Genomic DNA, 21486 nt, shown 5'->3' with positions numbered 1-21486 from the left:
TAGCTGTAAGACCATTTCTTTATAAATGTTCTGAAAGCTATTTACACCATTGGATTTTTTTATCTCATTCTGTCAATTTTCATATATATATATATATATTATATATATATATTATATATATATATATTTGTAAAAAATGGAGTTCGAAAATGCTGCTGTATTATACAATTTTTAATTTTTATATATACATTATAACATGTTTCAGTTCCTGAAATGAACCTTATCAAAAAAAGTTATATATAAAAAAAGACAGCTCATGCCGTCAAACACAAGAAATTCATTTATAATACACAACGGAGTCAGACATCTTAGAGTTCATGTATAGTTGATATATAGTTCATGTATAGTTGATATATAGTTTGAAGTATATGTTCAAAGTGTTCGATGCAGTGGCCCACGGTGGCGATATGTATTCAATACAAAAAACAGATCAAAGTGGTGGAAAGCGGTCAATACAGAAGATTGATGTTTCCGAAAGAGCGAGGAATTCATTTTTACCTTAAGCAATTGTGATGACCCATGGTGGATGTTCGCTGGGTGGTTCTAGTAAATTTTTGTGAAGTGCTCGGTTTTATAATGCCTGTTAGGTGGTCAATCCAGCGTAGCGTGACGTCATCAACGTTTTGACCAATCGTTTCGTTAGGTGGCTTTAGTCAAGTAGAACGGGACGTCATCATTATTTTGACCAATCGCTGCATTATAACTGCCTCTTGTTTGTTTCCTGTTTTGACCAGTCGCTTCGTTAGTCAAGTAGAACGGGACGTCATCATTATTTTGACCAATCGCTGCATTATAACTGCCTCTTGTTTGTTTCTGTTTTGACCAGTCGCTTCGTTAGTCAAGCAGAACGGGACGTCATCCAGATTCTGCCCAATCACGACTTATAGCTACATTAGATCTGCCCCCTGTCTGTACTTGTTAGGTGACTAGTCAAGCAGAAAAGAACGTCATCAATATTCTGACTAATGACTGTCCCCTGTTTGTATCCTGTCCATTCTAGCAGAGCTAGACGTCATCAACTTGTTGACTAATCAGAATCGGGTCTGACCCTTAGCTGTATCATATGTATCAGGGTCAGATTTGCACGAAATAATTTTTTTCCCTTTTTTACTAAGGCATATTTCCGTCAGAGTGAGTGTCTGTTTGAAGTAGCGGCCGTGGTGGAATTTTGCTTCTCCTTTTCGGAGGACTTATCTTTTGTTTTAGTATTCCTGGCCCAGGGTGTTTAAACTTGGTCTAAATTTTTTTATGAAATATAGTTCTTTATTTTGGCGTTGTGTGAAGGTTGCGTTGTCACTGAATTTATAGAGCGGGTTAGTTGTAAATTTCGGATTTACATTTCCAGCACATCTATCTATGTGTCCGCTGACCGGTATTTTGCGGTAATCAGGGTTTCTAATTTGTGATTTATGCACCGCCATCCTGTTACGTAAGCTATTTTTTGTATGGCCTATATACTGCCTATTGCAGCCTGCGCATGTTATGACGTAAATTAAGTTTTCTGATGCGCAGGTGAAGTTTGTTCTAATGGTGAACTGGTGGCCTTGTTCCAGTATAAATTCTGATCCTTCTTTCAAGATGACACAGATTCCGCAGTTGGGCCTTCCACATTTTCTAACTGCTGGTTTTGTGGTTGATGTTGAGTGCAGTGTAGCTTGGGTTAAAATCCTTTTCAAGGATTTTGGTTGCCGTTTACTTTTAATGATGGTGTGTGTTTCGAGGATCCGGTTCATCTTTGGGTCTCCCTTTAGTAGGGCTGTGCTTTGTAGTATGGTGTTGAAGGCCTCATTGTTGAGTGGGTTGTGTGTAGAGATGTAGGGAAGGGTTTTTAATTGTTCTTTCTTTTTTGATTTTGTTTGTCTCAGGTCTTCTATACTTAATTTAAGTACCCGTTGGATTGCACTGTCTATTAGGGGCTATGGATAGTTTCTATTTGTAAGTGTGGTTCTAAGTTCCTGGAGACGTGTGTGTCGGGTGTTTGTGTCTGATATTATGGTGCAAATCCTTCTAGCTAAACAAAAAGGGACATTCATTCTAGTGTGTCGTGGGTGGCATGAATCAAAGGGTAGTTACTGTTTAGAGTCTGTCGGTTTATAGTAGATATCTGTCTCTATTTTGTTGCCGGTTTTCTTAATGAGGATGTCTAAAAATGGTAATTCTTTTTCGTTGTGGTCCATCGTGAATTGTATATTGTTATTTATTCCATTTAATAGTATTTTAAATTCCTCAAGTTTCTCTATACTTTTGTCCCAGATGATGAAACAGTCATCGAGGTATCTTTTCCAGTTGTTATGGATATAGGTGGCGAAGGTGTTTCCATATTTCTCGAGTGTCATCCGGTATAGTATTTTCTCGAGGTATTCCATCACTAGGTTGGCAAAAGATGGTGCAGTACGCGTGCCCATCGCTGTTCCCGATCTTTGCCTGTAGAAATCATTGTCAAAAATAAAATAATTGTTCTCTAAAATGAATCTAAGTCCTTCTATTATAAGGTCTTTGTTTATGCGAGTTGGGAGTTCAAAGGGGTAGTTATTCAGCCAGAAGGTGATCGCTTCTATTCCTAGGTTGTGAGGGATGTTAGAATAAAGATTAACTACGTCGAATGATACTAGAAGGGTTTTCTCATTGACTGTTTTAGGGAGGTGGTTGAGCATATCTATATCGTCTCTTACGTAGCTTTTGATATATATGTATGTATGTACAAATATATATATATATATATACATATATATATATATATATATATATATATATATATATATATATATATATATTATAAACTAAATATTGGAGCCAATATATTATTCTTTACTACCCACAAGGGGCTAAACACAGAGGGGACAAACAAGGACAGACAAACGGATCAAGTCGATTACATCGACCCCAGCGCGTAACTGGTACTTAATCTATCGACCCCGAAAGGATGAAAGGCAAAGTCGACCTCGGCGGAATTTGAACTCAGAACGTAACGCCAGACGAAATACGGCTACGCATTTCGCCCGGCATGCTAACGTTTCTGCCAGCTCGCCTATATTGGAGCCAATATAATCTGAAGATAGTCCCCCCAGCAAGGCTGCCATCAAATGATTGCGACCAGTGAAGCAATAATAGAAAAATCCCATGTATGCAAGATAAATGATATAACACACACACACACGCAAATGATAAAAAACAATTTCCTACGTGAAATAACTTTTAGATTGATAATTCTTCACTTCTCTACCTGTCACTATCAGTGTATCCTTCTCACTCTATATATATCTTTACCACACATTTGCCATTCTCTGTCTCTGTCTGTCTTTCTGTCTGTCTGTCTGTCTGTCTGTCTGTCTCTCTCTCTCTCTCTCTCTCTCTCTCTCTCTCTCTCTCTTTCTATCTCTCTGTGTGTATCTCTCTCTCTTCTTAGTGTAAGTGTAGTAACACTCAAGCATTGTTTTCATTTTGTTTAAAACCTCATCTTCTAATGTTTGCTTTCATCTTATCACAGCTACCACGTACACACACACGCACACACACACACACACACACACACACACACACACACACACACACACACACACACACACACACACACACACACACACATGAATTCGCTTGATGTTTGTGTGAGGTTTTATACGTATAAAAATAGTGGAAAACATCAGTACATACCTGAGTGACAAAGAAAGGAGGAAGTGACCTAGTGCTCGTGGGATGTGCTGAAAACAACAGCTAAATCTCCCTTAAATTACGAACACTTTTGTCTGAAAATTATTTTGAAATAATAAACAGAAACAAATTGCAAATTCAGTCTGTCCGTATTTTAAAACTATAATGTTATAATGTGTCGAAAGAAGACGAAATTTTACGATTTACAGAGTTATCATTATTCAAAAGTTTATTATTATTCAGTAGTTTTATTTTTATAGCGTGCTTTCACTTCACTACCGAGCGCAGCTCTGTGTGCCTTGGGTATGTGCTGTGATATGTTGTGATGCTCTGATGGTTATTGTATGGAAAGTGTTCTGCGTAGGATGTGTGCAGTGCCTAGTAGTGCAATTTTCTGTATGTTATATGTCTTTGTAAGTCCTGGTGTTTTTGATATGTATTTGTCTGAATATTTTTTTATCATGCCTAATGCACCTACTATGATAGGAATTGTTTCTGTTTTTAGATTCCACATTCTGGTTACCTCTATTTCCAGATCTTTGTATTTTGAAAGTTTCTCCATTTCTTTTAGAGACACGTTGTCATCTGCCGGTATTGATACATCAATTAGAAAGCCTTTTTTTTCTTCATGATCTCTGACAACTATATCTGGTCTGTTGGCCTTAATTTCTCTATATGTGTGTATCGGCATATCCCAGAGTATGGTTGCTTTCTCGTTTTCTGTGACCTTTTCTGGTGTGTGCCTATACCATCTTTTTTCTTTTGTTATTCCATAGTGTTGGCATAGCTTCCAGTGTATGTAGGTTCCAACTCTGTCATGTCAGTGAATATATTCCTTCTTAGCCATGACTGGGCAGCCAGAGATAATATGATTTATTGTTTCTTGTCCATCTCCACATATTCTGCAGTTACTTGTTATATTTCTTTTCACTATATGTTTTTGGTAATTTCTGGTGGGGGGGCTTTGGTCTTGTGCTGCAATTAAAAATCCCTCTGTCTCTGCTTTGAGTCCTGAGCTTCTCAACCATTGCTGGGATTTTTCTTTGTCTATTTCTTTTGCGTTTAGTTTAGTCCAGTATTTACCATGAAGGGGTTCGTTGCTGTTCTATTTTTAGTTTATATTTCATTTGTTTTATAGCTTTTGTTGTTTCTTCTTCTTCTTCTTCTTCTTCTTCTTCTTCTTCTTCTTCTTCTTCTTCTTCTTCTTCTTCTTCTTCTTCTTCTTCTTCTTCTTCTTCTTCTTCTTCTTCTTCTTCTTCTTCTTCTTCATATTTATTAGGTGGTATGATTTCTTGTTTGTATTTGTCAGCTTCCTTAAATACTGAGAACAGTTTTTTGTTTTGCTCGTGTTTTGCCGCTATTTGTATAAGTTTTCCTTCCTTCTGAAGTAGATATTTTTGCAGTCCTATGGTGATTTTATAGTAGTTTTCCAACTGTATAAGGCCTCTACCACCTTCTATACGTTGTATATATAGTCTTTCTATGTCAGATTTTGGGTGATGCATCCTAGATCCTGTCAGTATTTTTCTTGTTTTCCTATCTATTTTGGTCAGTTCATTTAGTGTCCAGTTAAGGATATTGTAGCTGTAACTTATAACTGGGACAGCTAAAGTGTTAATACCTATTATCTTGTTTTTAGCATTGAGCTCTGTTTTTAGTATTGATCTAACTCGTTTATAATATTCTTTTTTTATTTTCTCTTTCATTTGTGTGTGTTGTGTCTTATCTAGTTCATGGATTCCTAAGTATTTGTAAGTTTGGCTTTGGTCTAATTCTTTTATTTAATTGGTTTTATCTAGTGTGATGTTGCTACTCTTAACTAGTTTTTCTCTTTTCATGGTTACTTTGGCGCATTTTTCTAATCCAAATTTCATATCTATTTCTTTGGTAAATTCATGAACTGTCTTTAATAGTGTTTCCAGCTGTTTGTCTTTTGCAGCGTATAGTTTTAGGTCATCCATATATAAAAGGCTGATCGTTTTGCCGTAACATTTATATCCGCATCCAGTTCTATTTAGCATATCAGATAGAGGTGACAGTGCCAAGCAGAAAAGGAGTGGAGAGAGCGTGTCTTCCTGGAATATTCCTCTTCTAATGGGGATGTCTTTGGTTTTCATGAGTCCCTCTTTTGTTTGGAGCTGTAGCACTGTTTGCCATTTATTCATAGAGTGCCCTATGAATTTTATAATTGTTGGTGCTACTTTGTTAATGGCTAGTGTTTCAAGGATCCATGTGTGGGGGATGCTATCAAACGCCTTTTTGTAGTCGATCCAAGCCATACTGAGGCCTTTCTTCGTTCTGTGGCTGTCTTCAGTTATGGCTTTATTAATCATTAGTTGATCTTTACAGCCATATGAGCATTTGCGCCATCCTTTCTGCTCTTCTGGAAACAGGTTGTTTTCGTCCAGGTGATTGGTCAACCTTTGCGATATCACTGCAGTAAATGCCTTGTACATTGTAGGGAGACAGATTATTGGTCTGTAGTTTTCTGGTTTTGCTGTCTCATTTGATTTGGGAATTAAGCAATATCACTGAGCTAAATGACTTCGTGAGCCATTCAGGCATTGTCTCTGGCTCTGCTAGTATGTTGTTTAAGTTTTCAGCCAGCTTTTTGTGCATTCCTGTTAGATATTTCAACCAGAAGTTGGAGATCTTGTCATGCCCAGGTGCCTTCCAGTTGCTTAGTCTCTGTAAGTGACCTCTTCAGTTGTTATGGGGTTCCAAAGTTGCTCAGATGCTGAGTTTGTTGTTTTAATACTCCTTTTTTTGGTTGTTCGTTCGCCGACCATATTTCTCACCAGACTTTTTCCACTTCTTCTGCCGTTGGTGCTGCAGTGATTTCTATTCTATTTTTGCCAAGTTCTTGGTAGAACTTTTTGGGGTTGGAGTTGAACTTTTTGTTTTGTTCAAAGAAGCGCTGGCGTTTCTCGTACCGGCGGATCCTTTGTGCTTTGGCAAGTATATCTTGCTTCAGCTTTTCTTTTATCTCAGGTAAATCTTTCTCTGTGATGTTATATTTGCGGAGTATTTTTGTTTTCTTTTTGTTGCTCAGTAGCGTTGATTGTCTACTGATTTCATTAAGAATCGACAGATCTTTTCTCATTTTTTGTATTTTGTTTTGGATGTTATTTATCCACAGGGTTTGTTTGGGTGGTGGTACTCCTGTTTGGATGGGTTTGAGTGCGTATCCAGCTTCTTTTGTGGCTGCAGTGGCTGCACTAAGTCATTTAGCTCAGTGATATTGCTTATTATTATTATTATTATTATTATTATTATTATTATTGGTTTTCAGGTCACTGCTTGGAATCGAACTCGGAAACTTGGGGTTAGTAGCCCGCGCTCTTAACCACTACGCCCACGGGCACATGGCGTAGTGGTTAAGAGCGCGGGCTACTAACCCCAAGATTCCAAGTTCGATTCCAGGCAGTGACCTGAATATTAATAACAACAACAACAACAACAACAACAACAACAACAACAATAATAATAATAATAATAATAATAATAATGATAATAATAATAATAACAACACCGAAAAATACGTTAGGAATGAGAACCCAGATTCGAAATTTCCCCAAGACACCTGATGAAGGCTGGTGGGTATAACAGCCGAAACGTTGTGTTAACAACAAACAAGATGAGGACAAATATCAGTCGAATTTAAATAATGTAAATAATGTAAATAATGTCTCGAATTATACTTTTAAACTTTAAGTTTTCTCCCATCGTTTTTAAGGGCGTAGTGCAAAAAAAAAAAATGGACAAAATCGGTACTGAGTGGGGGAGGGATTGAAAAATTCGTAAATTTTGAAAAATTTTCTCCTCTTTTTTTATTTCACCAAAAGGCGTTTCCCATTGATTTTAAGTGCGTAGTGCAAAAGAAAGAAAAAAGGACAATGTCGGTTCCGACGAAGAAGGGCGGGTTAATTCTTATATCAAAAAAACCTTTTTCATAAAAAGTTTTCCTCCAATATTTTTAAAGGTGTGTCAAAAAATATTTGAAAAATTCCCCTCAAAACGAAGAAAATCCAAATTATGTGGAGTGTGCTCTCCCGAAAGTCCGCCAACCAAGGCATTCTGTTGTGAAAATTGCCCGGCGATGAAGGGATACGCACCCAGCACGCGTGTGTGTTTGTGTGGGTGTGTTTCCATTTGTGTGTGTGTATGTGTGTGTGTATGTGTGTGTGTATGTGTGTGTATGTGTGTACGTGTGTGTGTGTGTGCGCGCGTGAATGTGTATACACTACCGTCAGAAATTAATTAGCACCCTTGATTTGCTCTTCACTCAAGGTATGTGCTGTCACCTAGTGGCCATATCTCGAACTATTGCTTTGTTGCGAGTTCACTGTTGCGCAGAACGATGACGTAACTTTGTTTGCAGAGCAGTTTGAGAGTCTACACCCTTATGATGTTGACATAGCAGTGCAACAACAACTTGGAGTGCGGATGCAGACAAATCTTCCTTTGTTTAATAGATATAGGTAGCGCCTCGCAAGGACCGAAATCACACCATACTAAGTTTTCTCATCGCGTAAGACGTTTTGAACAGCTCATAGGTTAATTGATTTAGCCTATTTAATGTAGAAATTTGAGAAGTGCTAATTAATTTCTGACGCAAGTGTATATGTTCCGATATATACACTGGCGAAAATAAATCTAAGACCGATGATAAAAGCTCTATTTCTTACAATATATTTTGTTACTAACAAATTATTTTTATCTTTTACACCTTATGCAGAATTTATTTTTCTTTCGAATGATGCAGACAATAACTATTTTTATATAACTTGAAGAATTCTAATGCTAAATTAATATAAACGTTTCAAATTTACCAGCAAAATTAGTTTAGGACCATGTAATATGTATGCAAATTTTTTTTGCCGAAATGGGTGGTCACACAACTAACTTAACTGCACTATATAGTGTTATAATTTAACGTTATTATACAATTGATTAATAACGGGAAAACAACGTAACCTCAGTCCAGTCACGAGAGCAAAAATCGTATTACTCCACCAGCAAAAAGTTTCCTTTCCGAACATCAGCAAGCAACTAAAGTGTAGTAAAACGGCTTGCGTGCAAGTGTAGACGTTATACTCGGAGACTGGTCAATATAAAGGAATACGACGGCGCAGTTGGACCGTCGAATCCACCGACTTTCAGAAGGCAATCGAATGCTTACAGCCGTTGACATTTGTAAATAATTGTCCAACGAGAACGGTGTTATTTTTTCACCACAAACCGTCTGCAACCGTTTGAGAGGATTTGGACTACATGGACGAATCGCTGGGAAAAAAGCCAATAATATCCGAAAGAAATCGACTCAAACGCCTTAATTTCGCAAAAAGCCATGCTCAATGGACTACCAAAGATTGGTACATGGTCCTTTGGAGTGAAAGGTCACGCTTCTATATATTTTGATCAGATGGTAAAACATACGTCAGACATCACCCAAACGAGGAATTCCATTCGAAATGTGGGAAAAAGACGGCGCAAGCGGGGGGTGGGGGCGTGATGGTGTGGGCGGAATTTAGTAGCTTTGGTGTTGGCCCTCTAGTTAAAGTTGATGGAAAGCTAAGTAGTGTAGGTTATATGAATCTACTAAAGGATAATGTTGTGCCATATTTGACTCACCAAATGCCTCCGGGAGCTATTTATCAGCAGTACAATAGTCCTGTGCACAAAGCCAAAAAGGTTATGGAATTTTTTGATCACCAAAATATTGAGGTAATCAAATGGATTCCCCATGGCCCGGACCTGAATCCGATCGAGAACTTGTGGAATTATGTTTCAAAAAAAGTCTATGCTAAAAAAACCATCTAATATAAAACAATTATTCGAATATCTCAATGAAATATGCTAAACATTCCCATAGAATTTTGTAATCACTTAGCGAATTCAATGCCGAGGCGTTGTTCAGCCGTTATTAAGAATAAAGGCTATGGCACAAAGTACTAATATGTATTTTGTTGTTGTTGCTCATTTTTGCTGCAATCTTAAGCTTTAAATAAAATTATAGTGAGACGGTCTTTGACTAACTTTGCCGGTAAATTTGAAACGTTTATATTAATTTAGTATTTATTAGAATTCTTCAAGTTGTATGCAAATAGTAATTGTCTGCATCATTCGAAAGAGAAATAAATTCTGCATAAGGTGTAAATGATAGAAATAATTTGTATGGTGTTATTAACAAAATATTTTGTAAGATATAGAACTTTTATAATCGGTCTTAAATATATTTTGGCCAGTGTATGTTTAAAGAAATATGGGTAGATAAATAAATGGAATGGTATTGATACAGTTATGTGTGTTTTTTGTGTATTTACATAAATTTGTCTGTGTATACTTATATGTAAACTTCATACATACCATAGAATATGTAGAATAAACTATTTGTTGATGCTACAATTACAGAGGCACAAATCAGGATGCACTGACTGGTGTGGAAAAATCCTGTTTGTCCCAGAGCACGTAGGACTCCATCAACATCAATTTGAGAAGACTTCATCTTATCTTCGTTGATGTAAATTCCACAGTTCGTCGATTCGTTTTCCTATATATATAAACCGAGTGTGTTTCTTTGTACGTGTGTTTGTATGTAGCTTTTGTATGTGATCTTTCTACATGTTTGTAATATTTCAAATGGATTTCATGCAAATTAGAATGTAACTAGTTTGAATCTGTTTACTCTAGCAAACCTATGCCGTGGAATATAATTTAGAAATTAAACTAGTACAAAATTTATATAAATGTCAACACATTATTTCAATACATTTACATGAACAAACAAAAATGTTTGTTCATGTAAATGTATTTAACTAATTATTTAACTAACCACGATATAAAGTTTTTTTCTCTGTCTATATGTTCTTAAGCAAAAACATGTGTATTAAATATGAACATGATTTTCGGCTTATATTTGGCAATTGTAATAAGTTGACATTGTTTGAGAATGCTTTTGGGCGCCTAAAAGTATGAGCACGATGCCTCGTTGAATTGTAAACGGAACCAGTTTAGAGTCTCCAGTGTAATTCTCTTTATATTCAGAGTGCCGATCTGACATCCAGGTCCACAAAGTTTACCCTTAACTGTTGAACTAAACTCTTTTGTAAAAACTACCATTCCATGCGATCCGGATCGACTGAATAACTTGTACACCTCGTAATCAACCAGGAACACATAACTATCATGCTTGGAGTTTTTGATCTAATGTTATTAAGTAAGTAACCTTGCTTGTAAAACGACATATCAAGTAGAGAAGAAAATGGAGTAGGATATATTTTCTTGCATTCTGAAATCAAGTTGTTGTCTTCTATATATATATATATGTGTGTGTGTGTGTGTGTGTGTGTGTGTGTGCATGTGTATATATAAAATTGTTAAAACAAATATTATTTGCGATCAAAATTTGTACAGTGATTTCAGAGTAAAACCTCTCACTACTGTTCGCTTGCATTTAGAGTCACTGACTGTCACTCACTGCCACTCCTTTCCCTAAAGTAGCGTGACAGACAGAATACGCATTGCATATTATTCTATGTAAAATATAGAACAGTGTTTATTAGTCTACAAGTGAGATAAATTCTCCTTAAGCAATAAGATTGAGGACACTGAATGTGAAAAATTGTTATTGTGTAGATAGAAGAATTAAAAATCGTGACTCATAATACTCAAGTTACTAATAAGATATACTAATAAGAATTAAGAAAGAATATACATTATTCAAATGTTTTTATATTGGATTATGTTTTAGTTAACAGGAAGTAATGTTCAAGATAAGTGATATTTCGTTCAATAGATTTTTAGGATTTCAAAATTCAACAAAATATTGGAGAAACACCTGCAAGTTCCAAACCACTCTGAGTAGAGATTTACGTAGTGTGACTAGGCTTTTGTACAGCGTAATAAAGTCACCTTTTCTGCGGTCCAAATCATTATCACTTCTCTTTATGATTTATCAACGACCTGTTGCTTACGACTTTCCTCCAAACATTTCTTTCTTCTTTGATAGATTATATTTCTGTGTTTCTGTCTCTACTTTTCTGGTTTTTCATTATCTGGACGATAAAGGACTGACAAATATCATTTTCTAAAGATCTTTTGGCCATTTTATTTTATATTTTGGTATGTACTTCCTTGATTTTGTTTTAAACAACACTTTTACTGCATAGATTATTGTTATCGCTTAAGTAAATTTTAGTATTTGTCCATCCAAATGCACTTATCAATCATAGATTTTTATAAACGAAATAGATTTTATAGTTTTGCTGATAAAATATTTCTGATATTTTGGATGTCATTTTCAAGCAGACTCAGTTGAAGATGGTTTTATATGATTGGTTGCATGGAAAGTGTTGGTCTTTGAATCCACATGTTCTTTTTTCCGATATTAATTTTCTCTAGAGAATTGCAAAATATAGACGAACCAAATAGATTTGTGGGCAGCATTTTTAAATGCTTTTCGCTTTTGGCTCAAATCGTTTAACTAAGTCGTCTCCCGGTTCTTGTGGAAGACTTCTGAGTGGCTTCTTCCGATCTCAGTAAAAGTGTAGATTTATTTATCTGAATTTGATAATTTACCAGATTCTGTTTCATGACATTACAGGCTTACTCATGTGACAGAGTGATGAACATTCTGGATAAAGTAGACCTATATTCATATCTCCTTATATGAAGAATCTATTACAATTTGCCCTTCACCACCTAATTGCATAAGAATCTAATTCCCAGGTTTTTAGATATAGTAAGCAATATATAATATAATATGATATAGTATAATATACGGTAATGTAATATAATGTAACATATGTATGTATATAATGTATATGTATGTATATAATGTAACATATGTATATAGTAGCAACAGAAAAGAGGAATTTCGATTATCCCCACGTGGTGAGTTGTAATGTATATGGAGTTGAATGCAGATGTTATTCAAGTTCTTTTACTTTCGACATATGATTCGAAGACAACATTGGATTTATTCCAAAGAAATAAACGTTCAACTCCATTTATTTACTTATACTATACAAATTATCGCACATTAACCCGGAGTTTGTACCTTTGAATACATCCTTGTTACTTGCGTGAATTTTGCTACCCTGGTAACTGTTTACTGAATTTTCCGTGTTAACTGTAAACAAAAGATAATTCATTCATCCATTTATATATAAATATATATATATATAATATATATATATATATATATTTATATATGCATACACATATCACTTCGACATACACCACGTATTTTGAATTTGTAAGAAATGTAATCTTACTGTTTGAAACTACGAATTATAGAGATTATCTCATTCTCTTTATGGTATAGTTTAGATGTGCTAGAAGCAACAGTCAAATCTACCCAAAGTTACACACCTTTTCGTCTGAAAGTTATTTTGGAATTATAAATAAATAGAAACAAATTGCAGATTCGGAGCGTCTGTATTTTAAAACTTTCATTTTAAAATGCTTCGAAAAAAGACGAAATCATAGGATTTATGGAGGAGCGTTGATAACACAACGTAACAATTTTTTTAAAAAAATGTTTATTGTATTTTTTTTTAATTGTTTATTAAACCATTTTTTCTGCTGATTCCAAAACTGAAATTATTTTTTTTTGTATCATCAACAGTTAAAAAATATATGTTGACTTTCAATGTTATTATATATTCGGTATTGTTATAATGTTCCGCTACTAAATGTATGTCTAATTTTCTCTTTCAGACCAATTACTAAGTTCTGCTACTTTCAGAATAGCTACTAGAGTATGTAAAAATTTTCCAGATACATTTCGCTATGTGTGTGGTTATTAGATTGGAAAAAAAAGGTATTACATAAGATCGTGAAAGGTGCCAAATTGTGGATAGCGTACAGACTATTTCGGAATGCCCATGGGTGACCTGGACAAACCATGGGCCCCACATATGATATGTGGAAGCTGTCGATCTACTCTAGAAGGAGGGTTAAGATGTACAGAAAGGTCAATGCCTTTTGCCATTCCAAGGTTATGGAGAGAACCAAAGAACCATCACGATGACTGTTATTTTTGTATGATCGATGTGACAAAGTACAGAAAAGTGAAAGGAAGACAAGCTCTTCAGTATCCAGACATACCATCATCTAGAGCACCTGTCCCACATGATAACCGTTTACTAGTACCACTACCACCAGAAAATATTTCATCTGAAGAGTCAACAAGTAGCAGTAGCCAAGATATGGAGGAAGCTTTCGTACCAAGAACGACTTCGGAGACTCAGTTTTCAAATTGGAGTGAGCTAGATGATTTAATCAGGTTCTGGGTCTTACTAAGTCAGGAGCTGAACTTCTTTGATCAATGTCGAAATTAGTTAGTTAGTTAGTTAGTTAGTTAATTTGGCTCAAAAGCAAATAGCAAGGCCATGTAGTTGAACATGGAGTTAGGTACAGGGTGGTGTTCATGTAAAGAGTTCAGGCCACTTGAGGGCCAGGGAGGCTTTGAACAAAGTGGTCGTCGGCATCTTCACCATCTCGTCTGGCAGCTTGTTCCACGGATCCGCAACCCGGACGGAGAAAGCTCCTCTCCTTCGATTGAGATGAAATCGTCGCAGGTAGAACTTTTCGGAATGACCCCGCAGCCGACGCTCTGGAGCAGGAGTGAAGAACAGCTCTTTCGAGAGGTTACACTTTCCGCTTATGATGTTGTGGGCGAGAATGAGATCACTACGGCGGCGGCGTTTTTCAAGAGAATAAAGGTCGAGCGTCCTCAGCCTTTCTTCGTAGGACAAATTTCTGAGACCATGAACCATGCGGGTAGCCAGCTTCTGGACGCTTTCGAGATGCTGTATGTCTTTGAGGAGATAAGGAGAAGAGGCTTGAATCCCATACTCCAATATGGGTCTCACCAGCGTGACATAGAGTGGTAGGAGTATGGCTGCTGTGAGCATTCCGAATGACCGTCGAATCAAGAACAGAATTCCGCGTGCTTTGTTGGCAGCACGGACGCACTGGGCCGAAGGCGAAAAAGAGGAATCCACCAAGATACCTAGGTCCTTTACCTGATCGGTCCTCTCCAGCAGCAGACGACCCGGCTCGAAATCAAGTTGAGTTGCAGGAGTAGAGCCGACAGGCAGATGACAGCACTTTGACACGTTCAGACACAGGTCCCAATCGTTAGACCACTTCCAAATTTGGTGGAGGCATCGACGAAGATCCTCTATATTACCGCGAGGAGCGACCAGTTTGAGGAATAGAATCTACTGGGGGAAGACTGCAGCAAGACATCTGTGTACTGGAAACGCCATGAAGTGAGGATCATGGTGAGAGATTTCATCAGGACATCGCAACTATGGAAAGAAGATACCAAGGACGATGGGATATTGCTTTGATGGGGAAGGTATACACTCCAGAAAATCTCGTTCGTCAAATCACTTCTCATGTTAAGAAAAGAGTTATCAAAGCATTTACAGTACAGAGTTTTATTGTTTCGTTTGTTCTAACTAATAGTATACTTCCTAAATACCTTTCAATATATGAAAAAGTATTAAATGTTGTATAATTATCCTTACAAAACTAGAATAGATTGAACCAACAAAGTGTTGTAGAGAAAAGTTACAAATATAACGAGCAAATATGTAATTAGGAATAAATAAATAACTATCGATGTTACGCCAAAACGAATGTGATTTTTGAATTTAGTGGCGAAAAATGCATATATGAACATTAAAATACAATGGCTGTGTGGTAAGTAGCTTGCTAACCAACCACACGGTTGCGGGTTCAGTCCCACTGCGTGGCATCTTGGGCAAGTGTCTTCTGCTATAGCCCCGGGCCGACCAATGCCTTGTGAGTGGATTTGGTAGACGGAAACTGAAAGAAGCCTGTCGTATATATGTATATATATGTATATGTGTGTGTGTTTGTGTGTCTGTGTTTGTCCCCCTAGCATTGCTTGACAACCGATGCTGGTGTGTTTAGGTCCCCGTCACTTAGCGGTTCGGCAAAAAGAGACCGATAGAATAAGTACTAAAAGGTGGTGCTCCAGCATGGCCGCAGTCAAATGACTGAAACAAGTAAAAGAGTAAAAGAGAATATGTTACATTGTGTAATAAGAAGATTTCTTTATGTGCTTCTTTATGCATGTATTTGTATCTAGTTCTTGTTTGTGAGTAGCAGTTATATATTATATGTCATATCTATTTGTAAAGTTTTAAAGGGGTTTCATGTAAATTAGAATAGAACGAGTTTCAATCTATTTATCCTGCCAAACATATGCCGTGGAATATAATTTAGAAATTAAAGCAGAACTAAAATTATACAAATGCAAACACGTTATCTCAATACATTTGCATTAACAAATATACGACACTCTTTTTCGAAACTTTGATTAATAAAATTATCAGTGACTGACCACGAAATAAACTTCTATTTTCGGTACTTAGGTTGTTAAGCAAAAATATGTACCTTAAACTTATGATATTCGGGTTATATTTCATAATTGTAATAAGATGATATTTTTTGATAATGCTTTTGGGCACCTGAAAATTCATGAGGACAGGGCCTCGTTGAAGCGTAAACAGAGCTAGTTTCAAGTCTCCAGTATAATGCTCTTTGTATTCAGGGTGGCGATCTAACATCGAAGCCCACGAAGTTTACCTTCATCGACAGAAATAAATTGTAAAACTGCAATTCCATACGATCTGGATCGACTGAATAACTTGCACACCTCGTAATCAGCCAAGAAAACAAATCTATCGTAGAGACTGTGTCCCTGCGTCTTATCTTATCGCTCATCACCTGCCCATATTTTTCCGTATATATGTATTTCTATCTCTTTGCCTCTCTCTCTCTCTCTCTCTCTCTCCTCTCTCTCTCTCTCTCTCTCTCTATATATATATTATATATATATATATATATTATATATATATATATATATACATATATATATTTATTTATTTATTTATTTATATGCGGTAAATAAGAAAATGGAGAGGATGCAAAAACGACATACATCAGCCGGTATTAGAAGAATACAGACACATGTAATAACAATGTGTTACATACACATGTACTAATATTACAGAAAACAGCAAAAGAGCAAAAGATCAGATTGACAGTAGGTTCTAGTTCCTTTTGGCCGTTTCTGCCAAGAGGCAACAAAATCCTCCATGCCATCTCCATCTCCTCAGTGTTCTGCAGGGGTGGGCAGATAAAGTTTGCACGATGGATGTGCCTCTAGGCTTCTTCAGAAGGTCTAAGCGTTTAGGAGGGTTAATACATATAAAAAAACAGTTAACAATAGATAGTGTGTTTGTCTTTTTGAAAGGGCAGAAAAAGAATAGGAACAAATATGAGGATGTTAGTGAAGCACAACTTATTAAAATTATTTGGGTATATATATGTGACCATGCTTGAGGACCCCAAAGGCGGTGCTCCAGCATAGCAACAGTCACATGACTGAAACAAGTAAAATAGTATATTATTTGGGGAGTAAGCTACACACTTCCCGTGATGTATTACAAGATCCATATTATTTCGTCCAATTGTGGATAGGTAAATATAGTTCTCAGGAGGGTTTTTTTCAGGAAGGGTGAATTTAGGCAGTAGTTCTCATTTTGCGTACGTAGAAATTCATATTATGTTTACATAGAAATACTGTGGTGGGTTTGAAGGTATGGTTCGTGTTACACAGGTGAAGGTTTATATGTAAAGTGCCAGCTTGTAGGTGCAATGTTGCGGATGGTATGGCATAAGCAGCCTAATGGTGGTGAATCCATCATGGGAAAATTTGGTATATGAATGTACTAATGAGTAAGAAACCAGGTGGGACCAAAGTGCGGTGTTAGTGTTCGTTATCTTTTGTCGATAAACAAGTCTCGGAATCCCTGTGTGTAGTGGGGTGGGGATCATGGTCAGTCCTACAACCTAATTGGTCAGCTATATTTTCAGAAAATCATGACTTGGTTACGGTCCGTTGATGGTTAACCGATAAACCAAAACAAATCAACTAAATAAATAGATAAAAACCATGACCATTATGGGCAAGTAAATGAGCAAAATGAGAGTAAAACAAATAAGTAAGTGCGATAAGTAAAACAGTAGGATTAAGGGAAGACGATCCTAAAGGACAACATAAGGAAAATCAAAGAGTATAAACGTATAAAAATATAAATATATAAAACTTATATTTATCTATCGGAGGAATCTACTGTATATAGTTAAACGTAATATATAATGGACAGGGGATTCATTGTTGTCGGAAAGCAGAAGGAGGATTTCGTGAACAGGGACTTGGAACTTACCAAGCATATATTTAAATCCAGAAAAGCACCAACAACTAACAAGCACCTGGATAATTTTGAACAAGAATTATGAAGTACCATTAAAACAAGTTGAAGAACCACCCCCTCAAACACAACCCGTACCAGAGAAAGTTGAAAGAGCTGATACGAAATTTAGATGCCAAAAATGGAATTCTAATGCATTCGGACGCAACTAGAAACATCTACAATATGACCCCAGCATATACCACGAACTCATCCATAGGTAAATCACGAGAAAGTATAAGGCAATCACGACAGAATAAAATTAAGATTACAAGAGAATGATAGCGATATTATTTACAAATCAAAAAGGTTAATCGGTGGAAGTTGAACCAAGAAACGAAAAATGTTAATGAAATTCTGAAATACATCAGAACAAACAACATCAGAGAAACAAATAATTTGATCACGGCAGCAAATATTGTTGTAGCAGAAAACGTGGGGGTTGATGTCAAGAAAAATAAACATAATGGGAGTGACAAAAGAAAAGATCCATGGTAGAAAAGAAGAATCCAGGTAGGGTTAGACATGCTCTCGAAGAAGACCGAAAACAGATAGGAAAGCTTAAAAGCGAACAAAAATACAGGGCACTGGAAAGGAAATATGATATTGAAATAAAGGTCCTGGAAGTAGTAATGGATGATCTGAAACAGCGCTTCGTTGCAAAGAAAGTAAAGATGGTAAGATACAACCGAAGAATAACCTATTCTGGTTACCAACAGAATAGGTGATTCAGAGTAGATCAGAAGAGATTCTATAAAATAAATAAATGGAGAGTGTACAGATGAAAAGTAAATACCAGATCATAATGAAAATCAAAGGTTTTGGAGTGACATCTGGAGCAAAGACAAGGAGCACCACCTTGTTAAATGCCGACCAAGTAACACCAGAGTGGTTGACATTGGGTAGGACAGTGCTGTGTCTGAAAAACATCGAAAAAAGCAATGCGGTAGACAGGCCGATATCCTGTTTGCTACTTATGTGGAAGTTTTTGACTGGAATACTCGCAGAGTCAATGTACGAACATCTGGAAAAAAATGAAGTCCTGCCACATGAGCAGAAGGGCTGCAAGCGTAAGTGCAGAGGTACCAAGGATCAACTCCTGATAGCCAAAGCTGTACTTAGAGACTTCAAGAGGAGGAAAAGTAACTTAGCCATGTCATGGGTCGACTATCGTAAGGCGTACGATATGATCCCACATTCTTGGATTGTGGAGTGTACGAACCTATTTGGTATTACATCGAATGTTGAGCAATTGCTTGGAAAACATATGGCGAAAAGGGGGACGGGCCTGACAGCATACGGAAGAAGTTTAGGGACAGTAGAAATCAGGAGTGGCAACTTCCAAGGGACTGCCTGTCCCCACTGAGCTTTGTACTGTGCTTGATACTACTGACACTGATTCTGAGGAAAGCAAATTTTGGGTATTATTGAAAAGCTACCAACAAGAAGTCAACCATTTGTTATTCATGGATAACCTTAAACTTTATGGTAAAGACGAAGCCTAAGTCAGTTCCCTCATTAATACGGTGTATACCTTCAGTGCTGATATCAAAATGGAGTTCGGACTGAGAAGGTGTGGTGTGTTAGTCTTGAAGAGAGGCAAAATCGAATGTATAGACGGGCTAACGATACCGTCGGGGGAGTTTATGAAGCAGATAGAAGAGACGGGCTATAAGTACTTGGTGATTTTGGAAATGGATAAATTGATGGAGAAAGAAATGACAGAAAAAATTAAAGTGGAGTAGTTGTTCTGACAGACTGATCCTTAAGTCGAAATGAAACGGACGGAATAAGATCGAAGCTATCAACACCTGGGCAGTTTCACTCCTTTCATATGGAGCAGGGGTAATCGCATGGACAATAGACGAACTAAACAGCTTAGACAGAAAGACAAGGAAGTTGCTAACTAGGTATGGGTCACTCTACTCAAAAAGTGACACAGACAAACTATATGTACCGAGAAAACGAGTGAGAATAGGACTTATTTGATGCGAACTCACCATTAGAGCAGAAGAAAACAACATAGCATGGTATGTAAAAAATCCCACATAACCGCTATTATTAGAAGTAAGGTCAGGCATGTGTAGCATGAAAGATTGCAAAGATAAAGCACTATATAAGAAATCGAAAACGAATGAAACTGAAAATAGGTGGGTAAAGAAAAGAATGCATGCTCAACTTCATAGGGATGTTGAAGATAAGACAGGCAGAGAAAAAAGATGGCCGTGGATGACTGAAAGCGATTTCAAACCGGAAACAGAGGCTCTAATCTGTGCTGCCCAAGAGTAAGCACTAAGAACGAACTACATAAAATACAGAATAGATAACACAGCACAAAGTGATAAGTGCAGAATCTGTGGACAAAACGGTGAAACCGTATGGCGTATTACCAGACAATGTACGCCACTAACCCAGAATGAATATAAGAGACACTACGACAATATAGCCATGCTTGTCCATTGGACACTTTGCAACAAGTATGGACTTGACTGAGCAAAAAATTGGTACGACCACAAATCTGAAGGCATTGTCGAAAATAGAAATGCGAAGATCCTATGGGATTTTATGATTCAGTGCGACCATGCGATTGAGAATAGGAAGTCGGACATAGTCTTAGTTGAGAAAGAAAACAAACTATGCTGGATCATAGATATAGCATGCCCGGCTGACAACAAGGTATGCAAAAATTAAGAAAGAAAAGTCGAGAGATATGACAGGTTAGCTTGGGGAGTTAAGCAGTTGTGGTCGATGGAAAAAGTAGCAGTAGTGCCAATAATTGTCAGAACCCTGGGAGCAGTGATAAAAAATCTCGAGAAGTACGTGGAGAAAATAGGGGCTGCAATAAGAGTGGAGTACTTGCAGAAAACAGCACTACTTGGAACCGCTCGAACACTCCGGAAGGTGCTCGAAAAATAAGGGGTGTTACCTTAGTTCACTGGTAGTGAACAGCTGACTCTATAGTACATCTCCAACATTAGAATCTGTGCAAAGTCAATAATAATAATAATAACAACAACAACAACAATAATAAAATAATAATAATAATAATAATAATAATAAATAATAATAATAATAATAATAATAATAATAATTCATTCGTTTATTGGCCACAAGGGCTAACAAAAATCAATTAAAACATAAAGGGACAAAACACAGGACGAAAGTTACAAAGGGTTTTGTCCGTTTGAAAAAGTCCGTGTACAAAAGCAGGATAACAACGAAATATAAGTAACAATTAAAACTCCCAATAGGGAGAGGCGCTTCGAAAGGTTACTCGTGGAAAACCCCATAAAAGCCACGAGAGCCTGGTCTAAAGGTGGGTAGAGAGCCCTTTTCTCCTTTTGTATTTCCTTTTAATTTTTTACAGGTGCATCCTCAGAATTGGTCCGTTCATACTGGACATTCTTGCGACATCACCCACCTTTCAATAAACTTGCTACCAGACAGCACTTCCCTCTCTACTCTCATCTTCCTTTTCAAGTGAAACTTGAAAAAGTTGATGAGGCCTTGGCCAAAGAGGAAAGTGTCTGACCTTAGC

The 21486-nt window shown here is 36.8% G+C and overlaps 1 protein-coding gene across 1 annotated transcript in view; it reads right to left on the bottom strand.

Annotated features, from left to right (window-relative positions):
- The window catches only part of LOC115217701 (solute carrier family 22 member 8-like), a 39170-nt gene extending 28708 nt beyond the window's left edge, over positions 1-10462 (bottom strand). Inside the window, exon 1 of the mRNA XM_029787456.2 lies at positions 10018-10462. Within this exon, the coding sequence (XP_029643316.1) occupies positions 10018-10156 (139 nt within the window). The 5' untranslated portion in view covers positions 10157-10462. The remainder of the gene's footprint in view (positions 1-10017) is intronic.
- Positions 10463-21486: the final 11024 nt, after the last annotated feature.

This window comes from Octopus sinensis, linkage group LG11 (genome assembly GCF_006345805.1).
Source record: "Octopus sinensis linkage group LG11, ASM634580v1, whole genome shotgun sequence".
Taxonomy (NCBI): domain Eukaryota; kingdom Metazoa; phylum Mollusca; class Cephalopoda; order Octopoda; family Octopodidae; genus Octopus; species Octopus sinensis.
The sequence above is the reverse complement of the archived record's forward strand: the minus strand, read 5'-3'. Positions and strand labels throughout refer to the sequence as shown.